We start from the raw sequence: 25,352 nt of genomic DNA, 5'->3' as shown, positions 1-25,352 counted from the left end.
AAGTGCCACCAATACAGCGGAATATGCGGAGCTGGTGCCAAGAGGGGAAAAAAAAAGGCTCCAAAGGCTTGCGGTCCAGGGGGTCTGTTCCCCGGGCAGCCTAGCTCAGCAGCGACACCGTGCGGTGAGAGGCGGTGGAGTCCCAACAGCACAGAGTGGGTTCCGGGAGCCCTGAGCCAGCGCAGGCATGGAAACTGCCGGGCCTGTAGGGGACAGATCTAAGGATGGGCCCTGGGGTACAGATGCCGGGAGGCCAACATCCTCTCCACGTGCCTTAATTCCAGGCAGATCCATGAGATCTAGTAGGAAGGCTACAGGAAAGAAAACTAAACAGAACGTACCACCCAGCTCTCTTCCCAGTCTGTCATCCCAAACGCTCTGCAAACGCTGAGCCACCTGCACAATGAAGGGCTAGAAGATGCTCCCAGATGTCTCCAGGTCGGCGTAAGGAGACGACCCCGAGGAATTACGCAGCTGCCTCCAGAAAGGCCATCGAGGGGGGGCTCAGTCTACCTTCACATTCATTGCACGATAAGTGTATTTCAGGAAAACATACTCTAACTCTCTGAATTCTTGTATTTCCTTTAACTGCAGATTCAAAGTCTTCTAGGAGGAGTCGATAAAATGAAGAAACGAGGACATACACAGCAACCGCACATTCACACCCTCGGTGCCTTGGGCTCCCCAAGAGAAAAGGAAGTCGGAGAAGAGCAGTCGGGAGAAAAAGCAAAATCCGCAGGAAAGATCCGAGGGCAACCAGACCAAGGGAAAATCCAAAAATGGGAAGAGAACATTTCTGAAACTTGCTCTTTCCCCAAGTTATTATGTAAAGAGGAACCTGGTAGGCTTGGAGTCTGTGTGGGGCATCTGTGTGTCCACATATAGAACAAATAACTTGCTGTAATCTCGTTCAACACTTCATTCCCAAGGTTTGTGAGTGAGGGTCCCCAATCACTAGGGGAAACGTATCCCCGCACCCACAGGCAGTCTGAAGAATGGAACAGACAAAACTAGGAAGCATCTACTGGTACAGTAATATAAGCAGACACACAACACAAACCCTCTGCTTAGGTGTTTCAGGTCATACCCACCCTAAAGAACCACGGAAATGCCTAGAGTTTCAACCTTGAGAACACGGTTTCCTCCTCACTGATACATCCAGAGGGGCAAGTCCCAAGACCAGTGCGGTCGGAATTCCCAGGAAAGACCACCGAGCACTGCCAAGGGCCAGCCTGGTCTATCTCGCTCCGGGACCTCAGAACAGCAGGCCTTTCCTCACATATCCAGTCTCAGCCCTCTAAGACCAGGAAAGGAAGGAGAGAGAAGATTTAGGAGAATAACAGTCACAGCTCCCCTGGGACCAGTAACCCTTACCCACGAGGCTCTGCCCCATCCCTCCACTGTGGGAGGATGGCAGGTGGGCTATGTATAGGAGGGGAAGTTCTGAGGACCCACTTTATTTTAATACAAGTCACAAGACGGATCTGTTGCTTTTCCTCCTATTAACTGAACATTGAAAATAGAGACAGACGATGTGGAGTTCTGAGTCCCGAGATAAAGGCACAAACCAAAGTCATACCATGAATCCCCAAGAGCACCCATTAAAAAAAGAGTCCTGGGCACCTGGCTGGCTCAGTCAGAAGAACATGGGACTCCTGATCTTGAGGGTTGTAAGTTCGAGTCCCACATTGGGTAAAGAGATTACTAAAATAGATAAACTTGAAAAAAAAATTTTAATAAGAAAATAAAATAAGGAGAGTGCAAACTGGCTAAACACCATAATGAAAATGCAATAAAGGGATACTTCCTAAATGAAAAAAAATCATCCGTTGTAATATCATTCATTTTTAAAATTTAAAACATTACCCGGTATCTTTTTAGGTATCAGGCACTTTTGGGTACATTATACACACGTAACCTATTAAAACTCCAAATTATCTAGTAATATTAATAATTGAACTGTCTTTTAAATAATATAATTTGTACCAAACTTTCACAGATATTATTTCTTGTGAACTTCATACAATCCCATAAGGTATCCTAATCTTTTTTATTTTTTAAGATTTTACTTATTTATTTGAGAGACAGACATCACAAGGAGACAGAGAGGCAGACAGAGAGAGAGCAAGGGAAGCAGGCTCCCTGCTGAGCAGAAAGCCCAATGCGGGGCTCAATCCCAGGACCCTGGGATCATGACCTGAGCTAAAGGCAGAGGCTTTAAGACTGAGCCACCCAGGCGCCCCAAGTTTTTTCTTTTCAAGGGCAAGCAGGTACGTCTGGTGTTTAAATTCAGCGGGATGATCAGGCATTTGCTGAAACTGCAGGGTTATATCACACTAAATTCACAAATTTCCCTATTAGGGGAGATAGGAAGAAGACCTCCGAATAATTTGCCACAATCAGTAAGAAACCGACAGCTTGGCAAAGCAAAGGCATTAGCAGGAGACACCCCAGAGAATCTGGCCAACTGCCCAAACCAGGTAACAACCACAGGCATCAAATGCAGACAAAGTCCAGGAAAACTCCTGAATACCTTCCCAGCTCCGCGGGCATTTTCCTTTCAGACACCACTAAACCCTAGGAACTGAACTCGGAGCCCCTTCTGCCACAAGATGGCAGACATCAGCACGAATGAAACGAAACTTGGGATTTTTCCCATCCAGACATTCCCTGAGAAAGACCCGGATCAAAACAAAGGTCTTTAATCCCAAATGAATCAACTGTGGTTTCCAAATACACTCTTGGCACATGAAAGAGTGACCCTATGCCCCCTAAAGTGGATAGGCCGTGCCCTTTCAGACAGAACAGCTTCTAAACTCCAACAGTCTTCTCTCCTTCCCTTGCACACAAACCCCAAAAATACCAGTTATACTTGGATATCTTTAAGATGGTTCCCGACCCCAAAGGCAAAAGAGAAACAGAAATCAAAATCGAGACCACGGAGAAACAACAGGGACACCACATGGAAGAGAGGCAACCGAGGCGTCCCCTTCCTGCCAGAGCAGACACTCACCTCGGCCGCAGGCAGCAAGTAAAGAGGTGTTAAGGCAGGAACTTGTTTTATGTCACAGTTTAGGCCGAGCGTTGTCAGTATCTCCCTAAGGACTTCATATCTTCTGATATTGCTTGATTTGAGCAGATCAAAGTCTTCCGGGGCTTGCACCGCTGCAGAACTGGGAGGCAGTTCTAAGTGCGCCTGAGGGAAAAAGACACCGCTTCGTAAGTCGTGAATCGGGGACACCTGCCGACCTTAGGAGAAACAGCGTTTCTCCTAACCTGTGTTTCTGAAAACCTCAACAGAAATCCTTCTGATCATCAACAGTATGTAAACGTTGAATTTGACCGTTTGGAGAGTCGTGACAAGCAGTAAAAAGATTCAAAGGAGCCGACTGAAATCGCGGCGGTCGGGCGGAAAGGCGGTGCTGGACACGAGCCTGGAGAGGAATCAGACTCTGTCCGGGTTCTGACTTGCACCACTAACCAGGGGACCCTGGTCAAGTTGCTTAACTTGATTAGTCGACAAACCACAGACCATAAGAGACTCTTAATGCTTACTGAGGGTTGCTGGAGGCGTGGGGTGGCTGGGTGATAGACACTGGAGAGGGTATGTGTTGTGGTGAGTGCTGTGAATTGTGGGAAACTGATGAATCACAGACCTGTGCCCCAGAAATAAGTGATGCATTATGTTAAAAAAAAAAACCAAAAACTTAGAAATAGGATTGTGCTGAGACGCCAACTAAAGTCACTCTTGAAGGGGCGCCTGGGTGGCTCAGTGGGTTAAGCCGCTGCCTTCGGCTCAGGTCATGATCTCAGGGTCCTGGGATCGAGCCCCGCATCGAGCTCTCTGCTCAGCGGGAAGCCTGCTTCTTCCTCTCTCTCTGCCTGCCTCTCTGCCTACTTGTGATCTCGGTCTGTCAAATAAATAAATAAAATCTTTAAAAAAAATAATAATAATAAAGTCGCTCTTGAACCCCAGGAGGCACGATGGGTCATGTGAAAACTCGCACCCTACATGTTAGTCATGACCACCGGGAAACAATACCAGGAAGGAGAGGAACCTCGTTCACCTTTGTAAGCATGTTTGCAGGCATTCAAATCGAAGAAGTGGGGTTTGGGGGACCCCAGAAATGCCCGCCCCACCACCCTCCCTCACCTGGATTGAATTTAAGATTCAGGACTTCATTTATCTAGTTCGGGTTTCGTGGTCCACTTAAAATTAAAACAGCCCCGTCTAGGGGCGCCTGGGTGGCTCAGGTAGTTCAGCAACTGCCTCGGGCTCAGGTCTTGATTTCAGGGTTTCTGGGACCAAGCCCCACATGGGGCTCCCTTCTCAGCAGGAGTCTGCTTATTCCTCTGCCCCTCCCCCTGCTCATGCTCTCTCTCTCTCTAATTAATAAAATCTTTTTAGAAAACAATAATAAATAAAAGAGCCCCACCAATCAACAGTCTGTCTTGTTCTGAAGGAACATGCTAGAACTTCCAGCTCCTTTCAGCTAGAAATTTCCAATCAGTGGTGTGTGCTTTGGTATAAACAAACAGACTAGAACTTCTCGTCCTCTTGAGATCAGATTTTAACCAGCCATTAGAGCCGTGGAAGGTGCCAGAATACTGAGCAACTTAAGCATGTTGGCTTTATTTTATTTCGCTTTTGCCAGGGATGAGCTGTGGATTCCTGTTGTACGCAGGGCTCCTGACCTGATGTTACAGGAACATGATGAAAACAAAAAGCAAGAGGTCAGCCTTCAGGCAATGTAATCTCTTTCAATTCCCACCAAAGACTTAACCAAGTCAAAAACACTGTCCAAATGTCCTGTCCAAAATGGTCCAAATGTGCAAAGTTGATGCCAATCTGAAAAGGTTCATAGAGACGGTCCAGCATGTCCCACGCTATGGCGGGCCAGCTGAGGGCTGCTCCTGTCGTCCAGGGGCAGGAGTGAGTCTGTCCTCCAAACAGCTGTGGAGAGAGACTCAGGCAGAGAAGAGAAATCCTTCAAGGCATCCGAATCCGAGTCCCTTTTATCCCTGCGTTCTCTCCCTAACTGCAGCCTCTCCTCCCCAGCGGACAAAGCCAGTGGTTCTCCTGGAGAGGACCCCTTACAGGTGGCAGAAATAAAACGAGTGACGTTCTTCCCCGACCTCGGCCCAGAGGAGAGGGCGTGAGTGTGAGGAATGACACACGTGCACCCCAGGCTAAGTGAACACAGAAGACCCAAGAAGCACCCAGAGTGAGGTATGTGGAACTCACAGTCACACATGAGTGAGGCCCAGGAGGAAAAGGAGGGCTCACCCTACAAGCAGACCTCCAGAGCTCCAGGAGGTAAGAGAAAGGACAGCCACTGGCGGGCCTGTTGGCTCAGTGGGTTAGGTGTCTACCTTCAGCTCCAGTCAGGATCTCAGGGTCCTGGGATCAAACCCCACATCAGGCTTCCTGCTCAGGGAAACTCTGCTTCTCCCTCTCCCTCTGCCCCTCCTGCTTGTGTTCTCTCTCACTTCTTTCTCAAATAAATAAAATCTTTAAAAAAAAAAAAATTAAGAGGGGCGCCTGGGTGGCTCAGTGGGTTAAAGCCTCCGCCTTCGGCTCAGGTCATGATCCCAGGGTCCTGGGATCGAGACCCGTGTCGGGCTCTCTGCTCACTGGGGAGCCTGCTTCCTCCTCCCTCTCTGTCTCTCTCTGTCTCTCTGCCTGCCTCTCTGCCTACTTGTGATCTCTCTCTGTCAAATAAATAAATAAAATCTTAAAAAAATAAAAATTTTAAAATTTTAAAAAATTAAGAAAGAATGAACAACCACTGGCGTTGTGTGAGGAGGGCTTTTGCAGGCTTTGACAGCTGCTGCTTTGACAACAGAAGCAGCGAGACCTCCTCCTGCTCTATACCTCAGTTCACAGGACAGACAGTGTCTGCTTCGGGATTTGCACTCCTGGTCCTCCGTGGGCCCCAACACGCACCTCATCCCCCAGCTAGAATACTGTTACCATACTGATGGGCCCATTTCTACACCTTGGCTTCTTCTAAAGTTAAGGCCTTTTGAACTAAAATCTCCAATCACAGACGGAGGGAGTGGAGGGCGGTTAGCTGCTTGTGGGCAGTAGCTAGAGGGTAGCAGGCCGCTAACACCCTACAGAGCATGGCCCGGAGGACTCCATGACAAAACGGGATCCACCTGAAACGTCAACAGCACCAGGGATGAGGAAATAAAAGTACTTTTAAGTCCATGTGGGCAACTTCGTGCCAAAGTCCTGGTCCATTCAATGATCCAATGTCAGCATTAACCTTCAGCCGTAAACCTCCCCTGCAAACGCAATCGTCACAGCAAGAACATGAGAATGTCCTTCCTCCTCGTGACGGGCAGTCAAGGCGTGCACATGCAGCTCCTTGGCCGCCAGACCACTGCCCACCACACGGCTGTGGTCTGCCCTTGAAGTGCTCTGCCCCTCTTACCGGGTTACATCATTACTCAATTTATTAGCAATGAAGACTGTGAAATTGACCAGGGAAAGAGGAAAACTAACCAGCCCACAGTAACATTCACTGGCCGCTCCTGGCGGCGAGGTATTGTAGTGACACCGGTCTGAGCCAAAAGCAGTGACCCTGTCACACAGAGACTGGAAGTCATTTAAAATCAAAAACGACATTCTAATCCTCTGAATCTGATTTTTGAAGCTGCATCATATTGCCTTTTTTTTTTTTTCTAGACCAATGCCTGCAGTATCAAATTTTATGACGGTAACAGGGTCAATTTAAATGGTGCGGCAAGTGCAATGGCCATGTCACTCAGAAAAATGGATTGCAGCGGTGCCGAATCAATTTTCTAGTACAAGTCTGCGCACAGAGGTGGTAAAAGTCACTATTCAAAACTGAAATATGGCTCTAGGAAGTCGGGTTTTTAAGTGGATTTTCTGAGAATGCACGGTTGCTATAGTTACCATCTTTGCAGAGAAAAAGATAAGAGGAACATTTATTACGCCTCCAAATGGATTCATGTGCTTTGTGGCCTACGTGAAACCAGCTTGGCTTGTATCGTTCATCTATCCTGCTGTCCAGATTTCTTAATTATATGCATCTTTGCCTGAGCATTATCTTAAGAACAAATGAATGGGCTTTGGGATAGTAAAGGAAGAAATTTATGACCCCCTGAAGAATGTTTGGTCAGAAAAGCCAAGAGACTTAGCTCCTAGGACAGCATATGAAATGAAAATAAATAACAAAAAAAGGAAACGATTCTCCAACTCAATAAAACAAAAAATCCCTATAATAAAATCTCTAACACTCATCCTGGGAACTATTTTGGGTAAAATATCTACATCTACTTAACTTTCTCTTTAGATAACAAATCCTTAAGGACAAGGGCTCATCTAACTCTAACAAAAACTTTCCACCTTAAAGCATTAAAAAGTTTGCAGTCGATGATCAGGAATTTGGAAACAGTCTATCCTGCTCCCACCGGCTTAAACAAACAAACAAAAAAGGAACAGGGGGGAAAAAGAAAGCGGGGACAAAAAACAGGAGATGAGCCAAAGGATTTGGGAAGAGGGGGGTAGCCTGACCCTTCCTTTCCCTTTCCACTTTCTCCTTACCTATATAGAGCTGAGACTTGAACAACGTGGGGGTGAGGGGCACCGACCTCTCTGTGCAGTGGAAAGTCCGCATATAACTTTCAACTCTCCAAAAACTTAACTACTAACAGCCTACTGTTAACTGGAAGCCTCACTGATAACATGGTCAATCATTTTGTATATTACACATATTATATACTCTATTCTCACAATAAAGTAAGCTGCAGAAAACCATGCAGAACAGAGAATACATTTAGAGTACTATATCGTATTTAGCCCAAAAATGCCGCACAAGTGGACCCACGTGGTTCAAAGCCATGTTATTCAAGGGTCAGTTGTATTAATGTGCCATAAATTTAAGCCGCTTCAATATCCTATCTGAAATTTTCTCGGCACTTAAAGATTGACAAAATCATGAAAGAACTAGGACTTAGTAAGTTTTCCACACTCACTACCACACAGTTGGTGGGCATTCACACAACCCCCGCCATCGGCTACGAGGTTGTAATGTGAGGGTTATTAGCACTGAAAATCACCAGCCCAAGGTGCTCTCAACTCCCTACATTAATTAAAAGGTTCGAGTATATCAACCACAGTCTGCTTTGAGACAAGAGAGTAGACTAATGCATTTTGGAAAGCTTATTACCAGCATAGATCAAAATGAGAGAATTTTCTAATTCTCGGTTAACCAGCAGCCCTTAATCAGCCATGACACCTTCTGCTGTGTTCCTCCATCCCGAGTGTTTTGGTGAAATGGTATATTCATGTGGCAGGAAAGCCCTCGTCTAAACCTATTCAGCATCAGCAAAAACTCCCAGCCAGGGATCCAAAGTGCCCAACAGAGCACAGACACTTGACCCTTTTGGTGTTTGGTCTTAAAGAGCAAACTCACTGTCAGGTCCCCAGAGATCCCCACACGGATGCCAGCTCCGTACCTGGCAAAGGACAGCTTCTCCTCCATGTTCTCCAAAAGGCACCTGCACTATCAGCCTGTCCTTGTCTTCATTCTCCAGGTGACCCTGGAGCTTGCCCAGGCTGTGGCGCTCCCCAGGGCCTTCCTCATAAATGAAGCCACTGCTCAGGACACTGAGCTTCACCTGGGTCTGGTCAGCCTTGGAGAAAACCAAGTTCTGGACTGTTTCCTCGAGCACACTCTTCCTCACCACCTGGAAGCCAGCAAACGTGAAGGACGAACACAGGCCTAACACCTTCCCTCCCTGGGAAAGGTAGGCCATGAACTTCTGGGCAAGGTCTTCGGGAATAGCCTCGCGGGTGGCAACGACCAACAACAGACAGTTGTCTGACCACGGGTCTCTGAGAGCACTTTCCCGTGACAGGTGGTAGAGCGTATAGTTGTCAGCGTCCACACAGTCAACCAGAATAGACCGGATCTCCTGGAACCTACCCAGGGATTCCTGGGGGGCAGAGCCCACGTAGAAGAGAATGTTGGGGGCCTTTCCCGTGACGTTGACTCTCCTCCCTTCTCTCTCCAGGCGGGTATCACCAGCAACATCCTCCAAACTGCCACTGTGATCGTAGGGCAGATCTGGAATGTTCTCTGCAGATGCAAACTTGACAGATTCGATGGTGCTGTTCTCAAGCTCGAGACACTCGTGGCAGCTAGACAGATGGAGGGGACAGTGCTCGACAGAGCCCACTTCTCTGTCACGGTCCCCAGCAGGCTCGCTGCCAGAGGCACCCCCTTTCCCCAGAGTGGGCTCTGCACCAAGAACCTTGGGGTCCTCTCTACCCACGCACGCCATAACGTCTGACTCAGGCTTACTCTCAGTGGAAGGTTTGGGATTCAGCTGTAGGGTCTGGGCTTGCTGATCTGAGGTCTGATCCTCAAGGGCCTTCAGAGTACAGTCCTGCAAGTGCACCGCTAAAACATGAACAGAAAAGACAATCATCAGTTCAAAACCTACCGGCGCTCTACGCACTCCATGACACCCGCTGCAGGGCAGCCCGCCCTCGGCGCCCACCTGCGTCCCCACCACAAGTCTGCAGCCTCCACTGGAACCTCTCCGTCGGGACCGGAACCCGGCACTGCTCCCACCTGCTGGGAGGGTGCGCCCGACCTTCCCCAGAGTGAAATTCCAAATCCCACATCTCCACAACACCTTTCCCTTGTGAATCAGAAGACCCAGATCCGTTTGGTGGCTGGCGAACAAAGTGGGAGATGTGGAGAGGAAACTGCCTACTTACTTACAGAATCAATTGCTTGGGTGTCAGTCTCCTATAAGGAAACTGAGAAACAAAAAAGGCACACATCTAGCATACCCAGGCAGAGCCCACGCAGAAGGGGCTCTTGGGACACTTCTTAGGATCAGTGGGGGGAAAAGTGTCTTCCCAGGATCCTATCTCAGGACCTGAATAGAAGTTTACAATCACTGATTCAAAAAACATTGATGGACCCCTTGCTATGCACCTGACATCGTATCAGGCATACGCACATGCCAAATGGGGAAATTAAGTGAGTTACAAGGATTTCCAGAGCTGGTAACAGTCATTTGCTCAAGATACAAATGAAGACTTTCAAGGACATAGAAACTCAATTTTTAAGTCTAATTAAGAAAGAACATTTTGGGGGCGCCTGGGTGGCTCAGTGGGTTGAGGCCTCTGCCTTCAGCTCAGGTCATGATCCCAGGGTCCTGGGATCGAGCCCCACATCAGGCTCTCTGCTCAGCAGGGAGCCTGTTTCCTCCTCTCCTTCTGCCTGCCTCTCCCCCTACTTGTGATCTCTGCCTGTCAAATAAATAAATAAAATCTTTAAAAGAAAAAAAAAAAAGAAAATATTTTGCATGTTTCCTGAAAAAAAGATGTATCCCAAAATATTGTGACATATATACATATATATAGTAAAAAACTCTTAGAATTAGAACTTTGTGCTTTCCATTCAGTCAAACTACAGTCTACGAACTTGTTATACTGTTTATAGACTGTGGAAAGCAAATGTTATATGGGTTCTACATTTGCACGCCATCTTGTGGATAATGCAATTATGGGAAATCCTTGTTTAAGAATTTTTTTTTTTAAATCTTCATTTTATTTATTTGACAGACAGAGATCACAAGTAGGCAGAGAGGCAGGCAGAGAGAGAGGAGGAAGCAGGCTCCCTGCGGAGCAGAGAGCCGGATGTGGGGCTCAATCCCAGGACCCTGGGATCATGACCCGAGCCAAAGGCAGAGGCTTTAACCCATGGAGCCACCCAGGCGCCCCCTTGTTTAAGAATTTTAAAAGCACTGGGGCGCCTGGGAAGCTCAGATGGTTAAGGGTCTGACTCTTGATCTCAGGGTTGTGAGTTCAAGCCCCATGTTGGGCCCAGCATGGAGCCCACTCAAAAAAAAAAAAAAAGAAAAAAAGAAATTGAAAAGCACTATCGATATACTTAGGGATAAGCATCTCAAAAAAAACTAATACACATGTATGAATCTCATACCGTTATAATTCTATCCAACCTACTGACCGCATTAAACTGAAGATAAGCATTTGCTTTACGCCACATTGAACAAGAGGGTTCAACAGTCTTTAAGCTAATAACCAATGGTCTCCCGATAAGACAGAAACATTCCTTTTTTTTAAGTTTTTATTTAGTTAAGTAGTGTCTATACCCAACATGGGGCTAAAACTCATGACCTAGAGATCACGAGTTGCCTGCTCTTCTGACCCAGCCAGCAGGTGCCCCCGATGGAAACACTTCCAGGGTCACGTACAAACGATCTTTTGAGGTACCAATCCATCAGCCATCTGGAGTCTGTCTTCCAGGAACGCCACACCCAGCTTACTGAAGTCATCCACGCTTGCTTCAGCGATTAACTGGTAAGGGTCCCCAGGTCTGTAAGCTAACGGCAAGCAGCAGTCCGACCACTTCACAATCTGAGAAAACACGAGTGAGGGAGGAGGAAGAGAAAGACAGTGAGATTGTTCTTCTCTAAAATAAGCAGATACTTTTCCCTTTAGTTCCCACCCCGAAGTTACGGTCAAACATAGTGAGTTACTGGAGACTGCATTTTATTACCATCAAAGTTGTTCTGGCTCCAACATTCTTATTTCTGACAACAGGGCTTCCAAAGCACTACATACAACCCTCTCTTTTATTTTTTTCTTTTTTTTTAATTTTGTATTTAAATTCAATTAGCCAACATGTGTGGCATTCAATAATTGATCAGTCGCGTGTAACACCCCGCACTCATCACCTCATGTGCCCTCCTTGATGCCCATCCCCCAGTGACCCCGTCCCTCTCTTTTAAGAGCAAGCAGTTGAAGGCTCCACTGCTTTGCAAGGAGCTGAAAGGGGAAAGGGCCATTTTCCAGCATGGAAATACATCAGTGTGCCCTTTAGTAACAGGAAATAGGAGAAAGCAACAGGTCCACAATATCCAGTGATTTATAATGTAACCTGTAGACCAGCTTTGCCCTGGTGTGGTCTGAGATCAGCTGCACTGGGACCCCCTCAGGCACATGTATGCACCTCCCCGTCCTGGGCCCCGAGCTCTCTCTGGAGCTCCTTACGCCCTGCACGCCTCAGCCCTGCAGCCTCAGCCCCGGAATTGGAAGTTCCACATGGGCCTTCCCCTCGATTCCTACAACTGGGAAAACAACTGTCAAGGACCATCCAGAGAGCTCCCGCCTGTCCCAATGCACATTCCCACCACAAGGGGGCAGGGAAACTGACCGCTAAAAAAACTCAGTCCTTGACGGGGGTGGGGGGGGGGGGGGGGAAGCGGGGGGGGGGTGGGGAGGGGGGGGGGGGGGGGGTGGGAAGGGGGCGGTGGGGGGGTTCTATGAGAAGAATGTGAACCTGGGATAAGAAGGGGAGCCCTGGGGGGTGGGTTAGGAGCCTGACTCTGGAGTCAAGGACCTGGGTCTGGGTCCAACTGGACTTTTCTTAGTTGCATGTCCTCAGGCAAGTCTCAGAATGTCTCATTCATAGAACAGGAATAATGATGTGAGCACCAGTCATCCTGTGGGTTTGCTGTGTTAACAAGATTCCAGAGTACATAATGCCACCAGCAGAGAGCCTGGGGCAGCAGAGTGCTCAATGATGAAAGCCACGATTTTTGGCTATTATGAATCTGGCTTTAAAAGCAAGTGGCTAGGTTGGGTGATGGACACTGGGGAGGGTATGCGCTACGGTGAGTGCTGTGAAGTGTGTAAGCCTGATGATTCACAGACCTGTACCCCTGGGGCAAATAACACATTATATGTTAATAAAAATATTTTTTTTTTAAAAAAGCAAGTGGATAGAGTGGTCTTTTTAAAAGATGCCATGAAGAATTTCCCTACTTCCCAAAACAAATCATCTCAGGAATACACTGCCCCAAATCTCATAATTGGAGATAAATAATTTTGAATTCCATTTTTTATACTGATAGGTTAAGTTTTTAGAACTAACTTTTGCTGAACAATGAGAAAGTGCTGATAATATCAATAAAACATCACCTTGAAAGCACTGAAGAAACGATTAGATAATGAAGCATGGTGGGCCCAACGCTGGGGTAAATCCTGACCCTGCGAGGGGAAAGGGAATTCCCATGAGCCAAGCCACCACTGCCTTGAGGGAACTTGCTCACCCAGGAAACGAGGGGTTCAAAAGTCGACAATTGGCATAAGGACAGAAAGACAGATCAGTGGAATAGAACTGAGAGCACAGAAACAAACACACATACACACCTACAGACAACTGATTTTGGACAAGGTTGCCAAGACAATTTAACAGCGACAGAACAATTTTTTCAACAGACAGTGCTGGTACAACGGGATATCCATATGCGAAAGAATGAAAACAGACCCCCTACCTCATGCAAAAGTCAAGTCAAACTGGGTCAATTCCTCCATATCAGAGCTAAAACTATAAAATTCTTAGAAGAAAACAGGTGTAAATTGTCATGACCTCAGACAAGGCAATGGTTTCGCAGACAGCATATCAATCTTGTACTTTTGAAAAAACCAGATAAATGGGACTTCATTAAAATCTGTGCTTCAACGAATAGCTTCAAGACAGTGGAAAGACAATCCACAAAATGGGAGAAAATATTTGCAAATAACATATCTGATAAAAAGACCTGTACCCACAATGTATAAAAATGTAGAAAGAAAGAACTCCTACAACAATAAAGACAAAACATCCAATTTAAAAATGGACAGAGGCAGGGCGCCTGGGTAGCTTAGTCGGTTAAGCATCTGTCTCCAGCTCAAGTCACACTCCCAGGGTCCTGGGATGGAGTCCTGCATTGGGCTCTCTGCTCAGCAGGGAATCGGCTTCTCCCTCTCCCTCCGCCCCTCCCCGCTGTTGGTGCTCTCTCACACATGCTCTCTCACTCTCTCTCTCTCAAATAAATGAGCAAACTTTTTAAAAAAAACGGACAAGGGATCTGATCAGACATTTCTCCAAAGAAAATATACGAATGGCAATAAGCCCTTGAGAATATGCACGACCTCCCTGATTAGTCATAGGGAAGCACAGATCAAAACCACGATGAGAAACTTCAGCTCTGCTGGGATGGGTATAATCAAAAGGATGGATTCCAACAAGTGTTGCTGAGGATGCCGAGAAATCAGAGCCCTACTGCACTGCTGGTGGAAATACAGAACGGCTTGGCCTCTTCGGGAAAGAGTGGTACAGCTCGAAAAGTTAAACACAGGGGTGCTAGGTGGCTGGAGCAGGGGCGGTACGCTCAGTTGGTTGAGCATCTGACTCTTCATTTCAACTCAGGTCATGATCTCAGGGTCAAGAACGAGCCCCACGTCAGGGCCTGAGCTCAGCATGGAGTCTGCTTGTCCCTCTCCCTCTGCTCCTACCCCCGCTCATGCTCTCTCTATCTCTAAAATAGATAAAATCTAAATAAATAAATAAATAAAAATTAAAAACTTGAACACAGAGTTACCAAAAGACCCAGCAATTGCACTTCCAGGTATATAACTAAAAGAACTGAAAATACATGTGCACACACAAAAGTTCTAAGTAGATGTTCATAACAGCATTATTCATAATAACCAAAGAGGGGGAACAACACAAAAGTCTATCAACAGATGAAGGGATACATAAAATGTATCTCTCCATACAACAGAGTATTATTCAGTCATGAGAAAAAGAATGAAATACTGATTCATGTCACAACGTTGATGAATCTTAAATACATCACATTAAGTGAAGGAAGCCAGTAACGAAAGGTCCCGTATTACAGACTCTACTTATATGAAATATCCAAAACAGACAAATCTAAAGAGTTAGCAAGTAGATGAGCAGTTGCCAGGCCAGGAAATGGGGAAGTGGAGGGTGGCCGCTGATGGATATGTGTTTCTTTTTGGGGTGATGAAAACAGCATTAGATAGTGGTAATTGCACAACCACTGAATTGTAATTGGATACTTCGAAAGGATGAGGTTTATGGCATACGCATTATATGTCAATTTTCTATTTTTTTAAGATTTTATTTATTTATTTGATAGAGAGATCACAAGTAGGCAGAGGGGCAGGCAGAAAAGGGGGGGAAAGTAGGCTCCCCGCCAGCAGAGAGCCTGATGCGGGGCTCGATCCCAGGACCCTGAGATCATGACCTGAGCCGAAGGCAGAGGCTTAATCCACTCAGCCACCCAGGCGCCCCATATGTAAATTTTAAAAAGAAAATAATCAAGGTAGTTTGCTTATTCCCACACTGCTCCTAGACAGCCTAGATAGTGGGAGGACTCCAGAACCCAAATGTTCCAGCTCCTCCTACTAACAGGTGTGTGACCCAAGCAAGTCACTCAAATTCTCTATGCTTGGGTTTCCTGTATGTAAGGGGGAAACAGTAAGATTACCCACCTCACAAGGTTACTGGGAGAGATAAATGGGAATGATGGGCAAAGTGCCTGGTCAACAGAGGAGCACTTACTATGCTAAACATGGCATCCTGAAAGCAGGTATTCTCGGCGGGGACCATATCCCCCGGGTGGTCAAAAACTGATTTGAGGGGCACCTGGGTGGTTCAGTGGGTTAAAGCCTCTGCCTTCAGCTCGGGTCATGGTCCCAGGGTCCTGGGATCGAGCCCCGCATCGGGCTCTCTGCTCAGCAGGGAGCCTGCTTCCTTCTCTCTCTGCCTGCCTCTCTGCCTACTTGTGACCTCTGTCAAATAAATAAATAAAATCTTTAAAAAAAAAAAAAAAAAGGTTGAAACCCACTAATGGGTCTAGAATATTTGGAGGAAGAGAACCCTCGGGATTTTCTTTAAGCTCTGCGGGTAGCCTTCCCTCCACCTGATTGCCCACTTGTCCACCTCCCACCAGACCTGGAGCCAGAAGGAGCAGGACTCCCCTGACTGGCGATTGGATGGGGCTCCACATTTCACACCCTCCGCCTCCGATCCGAGATGAGCGCGGACCTGACACTTGCAGGTATGTAGCTGATTTCCAGCTTGGAGGATGGAGGAAGGATGCCAGCTCAGGGGGATGAAAGGACAAACTCTGGCCTGGGCAAGAACTGACTCTGCAGGGGAGGGAGGGTGGGAACCGTGAAAGGGCCAGCGCCAGGCTAGCGCGTCTCTGTTTTCGGGGCTGTCGCAGGCAATGCATGCATGGAGGACAAACACTCAGCCAGAGGAGACCCAGCCCCACGTCCAGTTGTTCCAAAAGTTGATTCAGCCCCTGCTGGAGCGGGCACGGGTGTGGAGCTGGGCCTCAAAGCAAGCACCTCGTGTAAAAGGAGCCAATAATTAAATTCCCAGACACCCCTGAAGGAGAGACCTGGGAGTTAAACGAACCCGGGGAAGGACAGGAAGCGCCCAGAGAACAATACACACACGTCCTGATCAGGTTTCTCAACTCAGCCAGCTGATTCCCCACCTAAGTGCATTTCCTCTTTGTAGAAACATGGCCCGGGAGCCGCAGACCATGCAAACTCCCCAGGCGGCCGCATGTCCTCCATCAAAGCGACGTCAGGCTGTCACCCATGCATCCAGCACTGTTTGTCTAAAAGCAGACAGGGCGCTGCTGGTTTGCACTTCGAGGTGGAAACAAAGGGATTGAGAAAGAAAAGGGAAGTCAAACCAAAGGCTTACCCGGAAGATCAAAGGAGAGGAAGCCCCGGTCAGCCCCAAACAAAGGGATTTCCTGGCAGAAATCCCTTCCATAGGGGCACCTGGGCGCCTCAGTGGGTTAAAGCCTCTGCCTTCAACTCAGGTCATGATCTCAGGGTCCTAGGATCGAGCCCCGCATCGGGTCTCTGCTCAGCAGGAAGCCTGCTTCCTCCTCTCTCTCTGCCTGCCTCTGTCTACTTGTGATTTCTGTCTGTCAAATAAATAAATAAAATCTTTAAAAAAAAAAAAAAAAAGAAAGATCCTTTCCATAACCAAAGCTCGGGACTTGGGGTTACCTCGATGACAGGAGGCGGTGGTGGACCTGCTCTACTCAATACACGTCCTCGAGGAGGGCCCGGGGCCACTGGATTACATGTTCGGGGCGGCCTCCAGCGAACTGTCCTTCCCAAGGCTGCCTGCAGCACGTTGTGGGGGGGAGGGGGTAAGGAGGGGAGGATGAAGTTCTGCAGGCAAATGTGGGGGCAACTGTGGGAGCAGACATTGCAACAGGCAGCTGATCGTCCTCCACGGGGGAGGGGATGCTAGAACACGGGACCCGGATCTGCAGCCCAGTTTCAGGGCAGATGTGACCCTGAACGTATTTAGATGTCATCAACATTTTTTTTAAAGAGAGGGAGGGGGGCAAGCAGCAGAGAGAGAAGGAGAATCTCAAGCAGGCTCCACACCCAGAGGGAGGGCTCGATCTCACCACCCCGAGATCATGACCTGAACTGAAATCAAGAGTTGGACACGCAACCAACTGAGCCACCTAGGAGACACCAACGTCGACTGATTCAAACATTAAAGATCTTCTGAGAAAAAGACTGAGGTCTCCCAAGGGAGGAGACCTCGTGACTCCAGCAGCCACACCTACTTTCCCTGAGTATCCCACCTCTCTGCTGGCCCTGCAAATTCTGGCCCTGCACACTCCACCATCAGGGGAGCCAATTCCTTAAATAAATGTTTCTGGATCTCTCTCCCCACCACCTCCCTCCCCCCAATCCCTGCATGTATGTATATTTATATATACACATACACGTATATGGGCACACGTATGCTTTCTTTCTTCTAAACCAACTTAATTATAATTAATTGTACATGAGGTTTTTAAAATTTGTAGCGACAAACTGGATGAAGGAAGGTGAGACATGCAGAGACAGGAGGAATGTGAAACTCAGAGAGTGAGGGAAGGGGGTTACCTTGCAGCCTTCAGTTTGCAAATACAGAGGACAAAGGATGGCTACAAACTCCATTCTCACTCTCTATCATTTGAAAAGATAATATGCCCTACCATGTTTCAGGAGAGGGGTGCTGGAAAATCAAGTGACGGCATAAGGGACGTCAGAGGTGCATAGCAAGCAAAAGCTGACATGATCAGTGAAACCACGTCGTACTGCAGAACCGGGACTGACCAGACACCCCAGGAAAAAGGAGGTCCAGGGGCCTTAATTTGCCGAGTACCGGAGCCTCAGTCAGAAAATAAGAGAAAGACCCTTGCTGTCACAGACTGTTTACAGTGCTTGGGTCCTGGAGGAGTCCCATAGGCCCCTGAGGCCCCCATCTAAGGGCTACAGCATTAGCCTCCCCGACTGGTCACGGCCCACTTCCCGTGCCCATCCCAGCGATGCCGGTAAGCTGAGGAAGAAGTTTTAAAAGGCACCCCAAGTGTGGCGCGCCTGGGTGGTTCAGCTGGTTGGGCACCAGCCTTCGGCTCAGGTCTCAGGTCATGGTCCCAGGGTCCTGGGATTGAGCCCCGTGGTGCTCCCTACCCAGCGGGGAGGCTGCTTCTCCCTCTCCCACTGCCCTTCCCCCAGCTTGTGTGCATGCACGCGCGCGCTCTCTCTCTCTCTCTCACTCTCTCTGTCACTCTCAAGTAAGTAAATAGATGAATCTTAAAAAAAAAAAAAAAAAAAAAAAAAAGACATCCCAAGGGTTTTCGTTACCCACTGCGGTGTAACAAACCACCCAAAATGTAGTGGCTTCAGCTAATCATTTATTTTGTTCAGTCTCAATGCAGGCAGGGCTTGGCAGGGACAGCTCTGCTGTCAGCTCTGCTCCGGGAGGCTCGGGTCTGATCCCTGCACTGGGCCGGGATGCTCTACTTCCAGGACAGCTCCCTCACCCAGCCAGTGAGAGCTGCCCACCAGCTGGAGCGTCCTCGCTTGGCAGAGCAAGGGAGCTGAGTTCCAAGAGCCCAGGCAGAAGCTGCCACGTGCCCTACGATCTAGCCTTGGAAGTCCCAGAATGTCACGTGCACCACATCATACAGGACAATCCACTATCCTGAATCTCGGCCAGCTCCGGCTCCTCCCCTCTGTGTGAATGGCCCGTCCGAAGACGGACTTGCTCCTTCAGCCTGGGTCCCTGCACGAGAAGGATGCACAGAGCAGAGACCCAGCTTGAAATCGCTGCTGAGCCCACACATCAGCCAAGCAAGAAACCAAGATCTGTTGTTACAAGCCAGTGAGAGGCTAGGGTCATCTGTTACTTCAGCAAAGCTGACCAAAACAATGCACAAAATTGCATTCCTTACAGCAGCCCCTCCCCGAGCCCTTCCGCCCTATTCCCAATCTCCACGAGTGATCCCCCATCCACCAAAACCTACCGTCCCTAGGATAAAGCCCAAATTCTTAATGAGTGCGTATAAACCTTCCGTGATCTTTGCATTATGCGCATTTGCTGACTATCGAAGAATATTCAGCTCTGCTACGTAGAAAAACAAAGAGCGTGGACGGAACCCATACATCGAGTATGTAACTTACAAGACATGCTAAAGATCGAGGACATCAGTGGCACATACGTGTAATGAACACAGATAAAATGGAAAGAACAAAGGAAAGCACTACCCCTAGTCAGAGAGTCGTGGACAGGCCAAGTAAATCTTCAATATTATTAAGACACAAATCATGCCACCTCGGGACTGACAGTTAAGTCACCCTGAATCAGCCACCCATTAGGGCCCCACGTACAGTCTGCCTAGGAACGGATGAAAAGCACAGCTGGCACACAGGTCTCCCAGGCACACAAGTCCTGAGTCTCCCCAGCAGAACAAGCGTGCGCCAGCCACACACACCCTCCACCTGCCGAGCCCCCTGCTTTAACCTCCTCTCTGGCCCTTGCAGCTAATCCTAAGGGTCAGCTGACCCCAGATCTCTCCACGTGCTTCTTGTTGCGTGTTTTGAAATTATTCAACGAACTGTGTCATTCACGTACCTTAACTTGGTCTGCAAGCTTCTCTACTCTGTGACTGCTGGGGAACCCTGACTGGTCATGCTCTTTTTTTCTTTTAAGTAACCTCTACATCCAATGTGGGGCTCAATTCATAAGCCCAAGATAAAAGCTGCACGCTCTGTGGACGTAGCCAGCCGGGCGCCCCAGTTTTTAGAAGCTACTGCTGCATCTAGATAATTTCCCACACGACAGTCCAGCTCCATCGTTCTCCTCTGGCCTTATCTTGGGCCACGTCCCCAACTTATGTCTCTGTAGATGCAATTGTACTGAACCAGTCCTCAGGTGCAAACCTCTGTATCCTTCTGTACCTGCCATTCTGCTGGGAAGCCCTTCACTCCTCTGCACCAAATCCCTGTTTTTCCTTTGAAACTCATCTATAAGTTCTCATTAATTCTGCAGTTCTCATTTGGGTTGATTGCTTAATGGGATTTTGCTTTTGGGGGGGCTTCTATGAATCTATGTATCTTGTACTTAACTCTAAAGTCCTTTGAGTTTAACGGGGCCCTGAAATAGTAAATAGAAAATATATATGTAAGAAAGACTTTGAACTTGATACATGTCACATTTCTTTCATATTTCTAGGATTATGGAACTCTTACAGATATTTAAAATATCCTTTTTAATTTTGGATATCTCAAATGACGTTTTAAAAAATGTTTTTTAATTTTATTGACTTATTTGAGAGAGAGAGTGAGAGAGAGAGAAAGCACGAGGGGGGAGGGGCAAAGGGGGAAGGAGCAGCAGACTCCCTGCTGAGCTGGCGCCCCCCCCCCACCCCCACACCCTGGGATCATGACCTGAGCCAAAACCAAGAGTTGCACCTTTAACCAACTGAACCACCCAAGCACCCCTCAAATGACTTCCATTTGTGGTCATTCTATAGACTCCAACAACAAATAAATGAATCTTAGGAATTCAGTTTTTATTTACTCTTAAAGATTTTCTTTATTTATTTGACACATAGAGTGAAAGAGAGAGAGAGAGCACAAGCAGGAGGATGTATAAGGCAAAGGAAGAGGGAGAAGGAGGGTCTGTACTGAGCAAGGAGCCTGATGTGGGACTCGATCCCAGGACCCTGGGATCATGACCTGAGCCAAAGGCAGATGCTTAACTGACTGAGCCACCCCGGCGTCCCCGGAATTCAGTTTTGAAAAAATTGTAGCCTTCATATATTCATATTTTCATTAAGTCATTCATTAACGTATTTATTGAACATCTACTGTGTTCCACTTATTTTGCTAAGGTGCCACAACAAATACCAGTGGAGCATGGTAGATTCAGCTCAATTTTCAGTACATTCTGTAATAACATTAACAGCTTTGTTTAGTAAGAATTGATGACCCAAAAGTCATACATAATTCTTTTGTTGCCAAAAATTCACTCGCTATGAAGGCATTTATCCATTCATCTAGGGTTTATCAAGTGCCTATTATATGCCACATTGTGTGCCAGCGCTGGAGTTACATGTCCTATGGAGATACAAGGTGCATTCAGAGATGATGGTTCCTGTCAACTTGGGGAGCTCACAGTGTGGGAGGGAAGACAGCTAAGTAAATGAACAGTTAAAGTTCACCATGACAAGCGCAATGGGAGGGCATGGATTGGAGGGGTGGTAGGCAATCCACTGAGCCAGGTGCCTGAGATCAATTCCTTTTTAAGTTTTAAGGCCCAACTTATAAAAAGAAGTACAGTGTAATAGCCAGAGTGGTCAAAAAAATATCTCGGAATGTCTCCAGCTCTTGGTTGCGAGACCCACCAAAGCCTCTGATCGTAAATAAAATGAATTATCTGGATAGTAGCCGTCTTCCTTGGGGGGTAGGCATCTTTCTCCCTCAGAAAATTAAGAAGTAAGTCATTGCCATTAAGCAAGATCTTAAGTAAATCTTCATTAGAATGTATATTAAATGAAATAACTGTGAGAAATGCTAATTATCTCCCAAAATCTAGTCTTCCGTTCTTCCCTTCCCTTCCTTGTCTAGCGAGGACTGCAGTTCACAGCCTGCCCTGTGGCTAAGGGTACAGGTACATGAGGGGCCTGTGAAACTTCTGATCCGAGTTTTTAAAGAGGAAGCTGACTGGCCCTTATCCCCTCTCATCCCCCAACCTGAGGGCTAGAATGTGCATGAGGTTGACAACAGCAGCGGGGGTAAAAGGAACCAGCCCCTACCAAGAGAGTGAACGAGGGGCGCCTGGGTGGCTCAGTGGGTTAAGCCTCTGCCTTCGGCTCAGGTCATGATCTCAGGGTCCTGGCATCAGGCTCTCTGCTCAGCAGGGAGCCTGTTTCCCCTTTTCTCTCTCTGCCTGCCTTTCTGCCTACTTGTTCTCTCTCTCTCTGTCAAATAAATAAATAAATAAAATATTAAAAAAAAAAAAAAGGAGAGAGAGAGAGAGAGAGTGAACAAGACGGGCAGAGAGGAGATGAGGGCAACACACAGAAGGGAACTGGGTGCCTGGATGGCCTTACACAGCAGAACTGCCTCCCTGAGAGAGAAAGAAACTTCTAGCTTTTTGCTCTGCTGCGGTTCTGGGTCTCTGTTACAGTAGCTCTCTACATTAGCCTCTACCCTCCATAACACAGTAACTACGTTCCCTCAGATGCTCCACGTCTTTGAACCCCAGAAAGAGGTACAATTACGGAACAATAATTTAGGAACTCAAGAACAGAGCAGTCACATTTTGTGTTAAGGAATCTGCACATACTTTATGTAATGGCAATATTTTAGAAATCCCAGCGTTGGTTTTAAGCCGAAATCTTACTACATAACAAGTAATATTAGCATATCTAAGAAAACATCAAGCTTACTCTAAGTTTAATAATTTATAAGAATTATGTAAGTGTTCAGTAAGATGATGTTTGGTCACTCAGATGACTTATGTTATCTAAAAAGAAGTTGGTTTGGGGAGGCAGAAGGTAGGGGCAGGGGAGGTAGAATGCGTGGATAGACTCTGGGGGCTCACATAGGTACATGTTCCATTTCCATACTCAGTGGTGAATTCGTGGGTATTTATCATATAATTTCAAATTCATCAGCGAATGAGGGCCATGCAATGATGAGAGTACACTTTTGATCAAGGATTAGGATTAACCCAAGTCTGTCCGGCTAGAATCCAAAAATAAAATACGGTGGTTTTTTTGTTTTTGTTTTTTGTTTTTGTTTTTGTTTTAAAGATTTTATTTATTTATTTGACAGATGGAGATCACAAGTAGGCAGAGAGGCAGGCAGAGAGAGAGGAGGAAGCAGGCTCCCTGCTGAGCAGAGAGCCTGATTCGGGGCTCGATCCCAGGACCCTGGGATCATGACCTGAGCCGAAGGCAGAGGCTTTAACCCACTGAGCCACCCAGGCACCCCAAAATATAGTGTTTTAAGATATTTGAGCTTCTGAACAGGACAAATATTATTCAGAAATCCCATTAACCGTGATCACAAATTTTTGCTAAACTTCTAAGAATGGTAAATTAGGACTTAAAAGCCCAAATCGGGTTTGGTTTCCAATTATGTTACCATGAATGGATTCTTCATAGGTTTAAAAAAAAAAAAAAAAAAAGCCAAGTATTGGCACTTCCACAATTCAACCTAATTGATAACTTAATTTGTAATTTTAATACACTGAAAATCATTGTTTTAAACAAAAAGGAACTTTCTGAGTAGTCTTTTCCGCTTTAGTGAATGCTTGAGTTCACCAAAAAATTTCACATCACCAGTTGGCGTCCTTCTACTGAACACAGGAGAAGAGCCATGAGCATTGCTGGCTTGGCCTCGGGTTAATGTAAGCTTTGTTGTTATGACTAGGAAAAGGCAATGTCTAGATCTCTTTAAAACTACTAATGCATCCCTCTGGCTACTAGAAAGGGTATGGACACTGGTTAAAACTTTATCTGCCATTTAGCAGCTGATGGCTTTAGAAACGCCATTTAAGGGGCGCCTCGGTGTCTCAGTAGGTTAAGCGTCTGCCTTCAGCTCAGGTCATGATCCCAGGGTCCTGGGATCAAGTCCTGCATCAGGGCTCCCTGCTCAAATGGGGAGACAGCTTCTCCCTCTCCATCTGCCCCCCAACCCCCAGCTTGTGATCGCTCTCTCTCACTCACGCTTACTCTCAAATAAATAAAATCTTTAAAGAAAAAAGAAAGAAATGCCATTTAATCTTAAGGCTTCAGTTTTCTTCTCTTTAAAATGACAAGAATAGGGGTGCCTAGGTGGCTTAGTGGGTTAAAGCCTCTGCCTTTGGCTCAGGTCATGATCTCAGGGTCCTGGGATTGACCCCCACATCGGGCTCTCTGTTCGGGCAGGGAGCCTGCTTCCCCCGTCTCTCTGCCTGCCTCTCTGCCTACTTGTGATCTCTGTCACATAAATAAATAAAATTTTAAAAATAAATGAATTAAATAAATAAAATGACAAGAATAATATCATATAGAATTGGCTGGATAAATGGTATTATTATTATTATCCTAAGTCTATATAAGGCTCGATAAAACATCAGGAGGCTGCCCAAGGAAATGGAGCGCCACAGCACACTGACGGCTCTCAGGCCACCCAAACATAGTTTCTTGCTCTCCTTTAAATATCTTTACTATTTACTATTTACTATAGTTTACTATTTACTATAGTTTACTATATGTTTACTATACTATTTACTATTTACCTATTCAGTCTACCTTGAATTCTAGTCAATTTTTCTAGTCTTCCTGCTCTCTTCCTTTTCTCTCATCCCAATACAATGGCTTGAAGATGATGTTTGTAAAATGGAAATCCAGTGACGACGGCTACTATCGTCAGCAAAACCCCTGCTGGATTATCCAGGGGCTGGCAGGGATCACATGGTGGCTGAGTGAAGGCGGCGAGGCAAGGACTCAATGCAGACACCTGAAGGGGCTTAGGGTCAGACTTCCATGAACTTAAGGGCATGACCGTGTCTGGTGAGAAGCCATCCTCTGAAGCTTGAGCAACAGTGAGTTTCCTTGGATTTGTGTCTAGGAAGAGAACTCCGGCCATCAAGAGGAAAACCCATGGACACAAGACAGGACTACATTTCCACAGTTTAGACCAAAAGATCTGAAACGGAGCACGAAATGAGGAGTGGAAAAGAAGGAGGCGAGGGGAGACAGCCGGGGAGGGGCATCAGTAGAATTTGGACCTGCATGGCGGGAAGGATGCAGGAGATGAGACGAAAAACAGGTTGGGGTGTTCCTCTGAGACTCTCTTTTTTTTTTTCCCAGCAGAGAAATATATGCAACTACTTTTAGACAGGTTATGAAGTTGGAAGTGTTATCAAAATACTCCAGCGGAACTGGGTATTTACCCTAAAGATACAAACACAGTGATCCAAAGGGGCACGTGCACCCAAATGTTTATAGTAGCAATGTCCACGATAGCCAAACCATGGAAAGAGCCCAGATGTCCATCAGCAGATGAATGGATAAAGAAGACGTGGTATGTATATACAATGGAATACTATGCAGCCATCAAAAGAAATGAAATCTTGCCATTTTTGATGACGAGGATGGAACTAGAG

At 46.9% G+C, this 25,352-nt stretch overlaps 1 protein-coding gene across 2 annotated transcripts in view; it reads right to left on the bottom strand.

Moving 5' to 3' along the window:
- Positions 1-25,352, bottom strand: part of HLCS (holocarboxylase synthetase) — a 201,260-nt gene that overhangs the window by 171,407 nt on the left and 4,501 nt on the right. For both annotated transcript variants that reach the window (XM_032865347.1, XM_032865348.1), the window contains 3 exons: positions 11,269-11,431; positions 8,491-9,437; positions 3,014-3,196 (listed from right to left, as the gene is read on the bottom strand). In XM_032865347.1, coding sequence (XP_032721238.1) covers positions 3,014-3,196; positions 8,491-9,437; positions 11,269-11,431 — 1,293 coding nt within the window. The remainder of the gene's footprint in view (positions 1-3,013; positions 3,197-8,490; positions 9,438-11,268; positions 11,432-25,352) is intronic.

The sequence above is a fragment of the Lontra canadensis genome, unplaced genomic scaffold (genome assembly GCF_010015895.1).
Source record: "Lontra canadensis isolate GAN:19392208 unplaced genomic scaffold, GSC_riverotter_1.0 scaffold29, whole genome shotgun sequence".
Lineage (NCBI taxonomy): Eukaryota > Metazoa > Chordata > Mammalia > Carnivora > Mustelidae > Lontra > Lontra canadensis.
The sequence above is the reverse complement of the archived record's forward strand: the minus strand, read 5'-3'. Positions and strand labels throughout refer to the sequence as shown.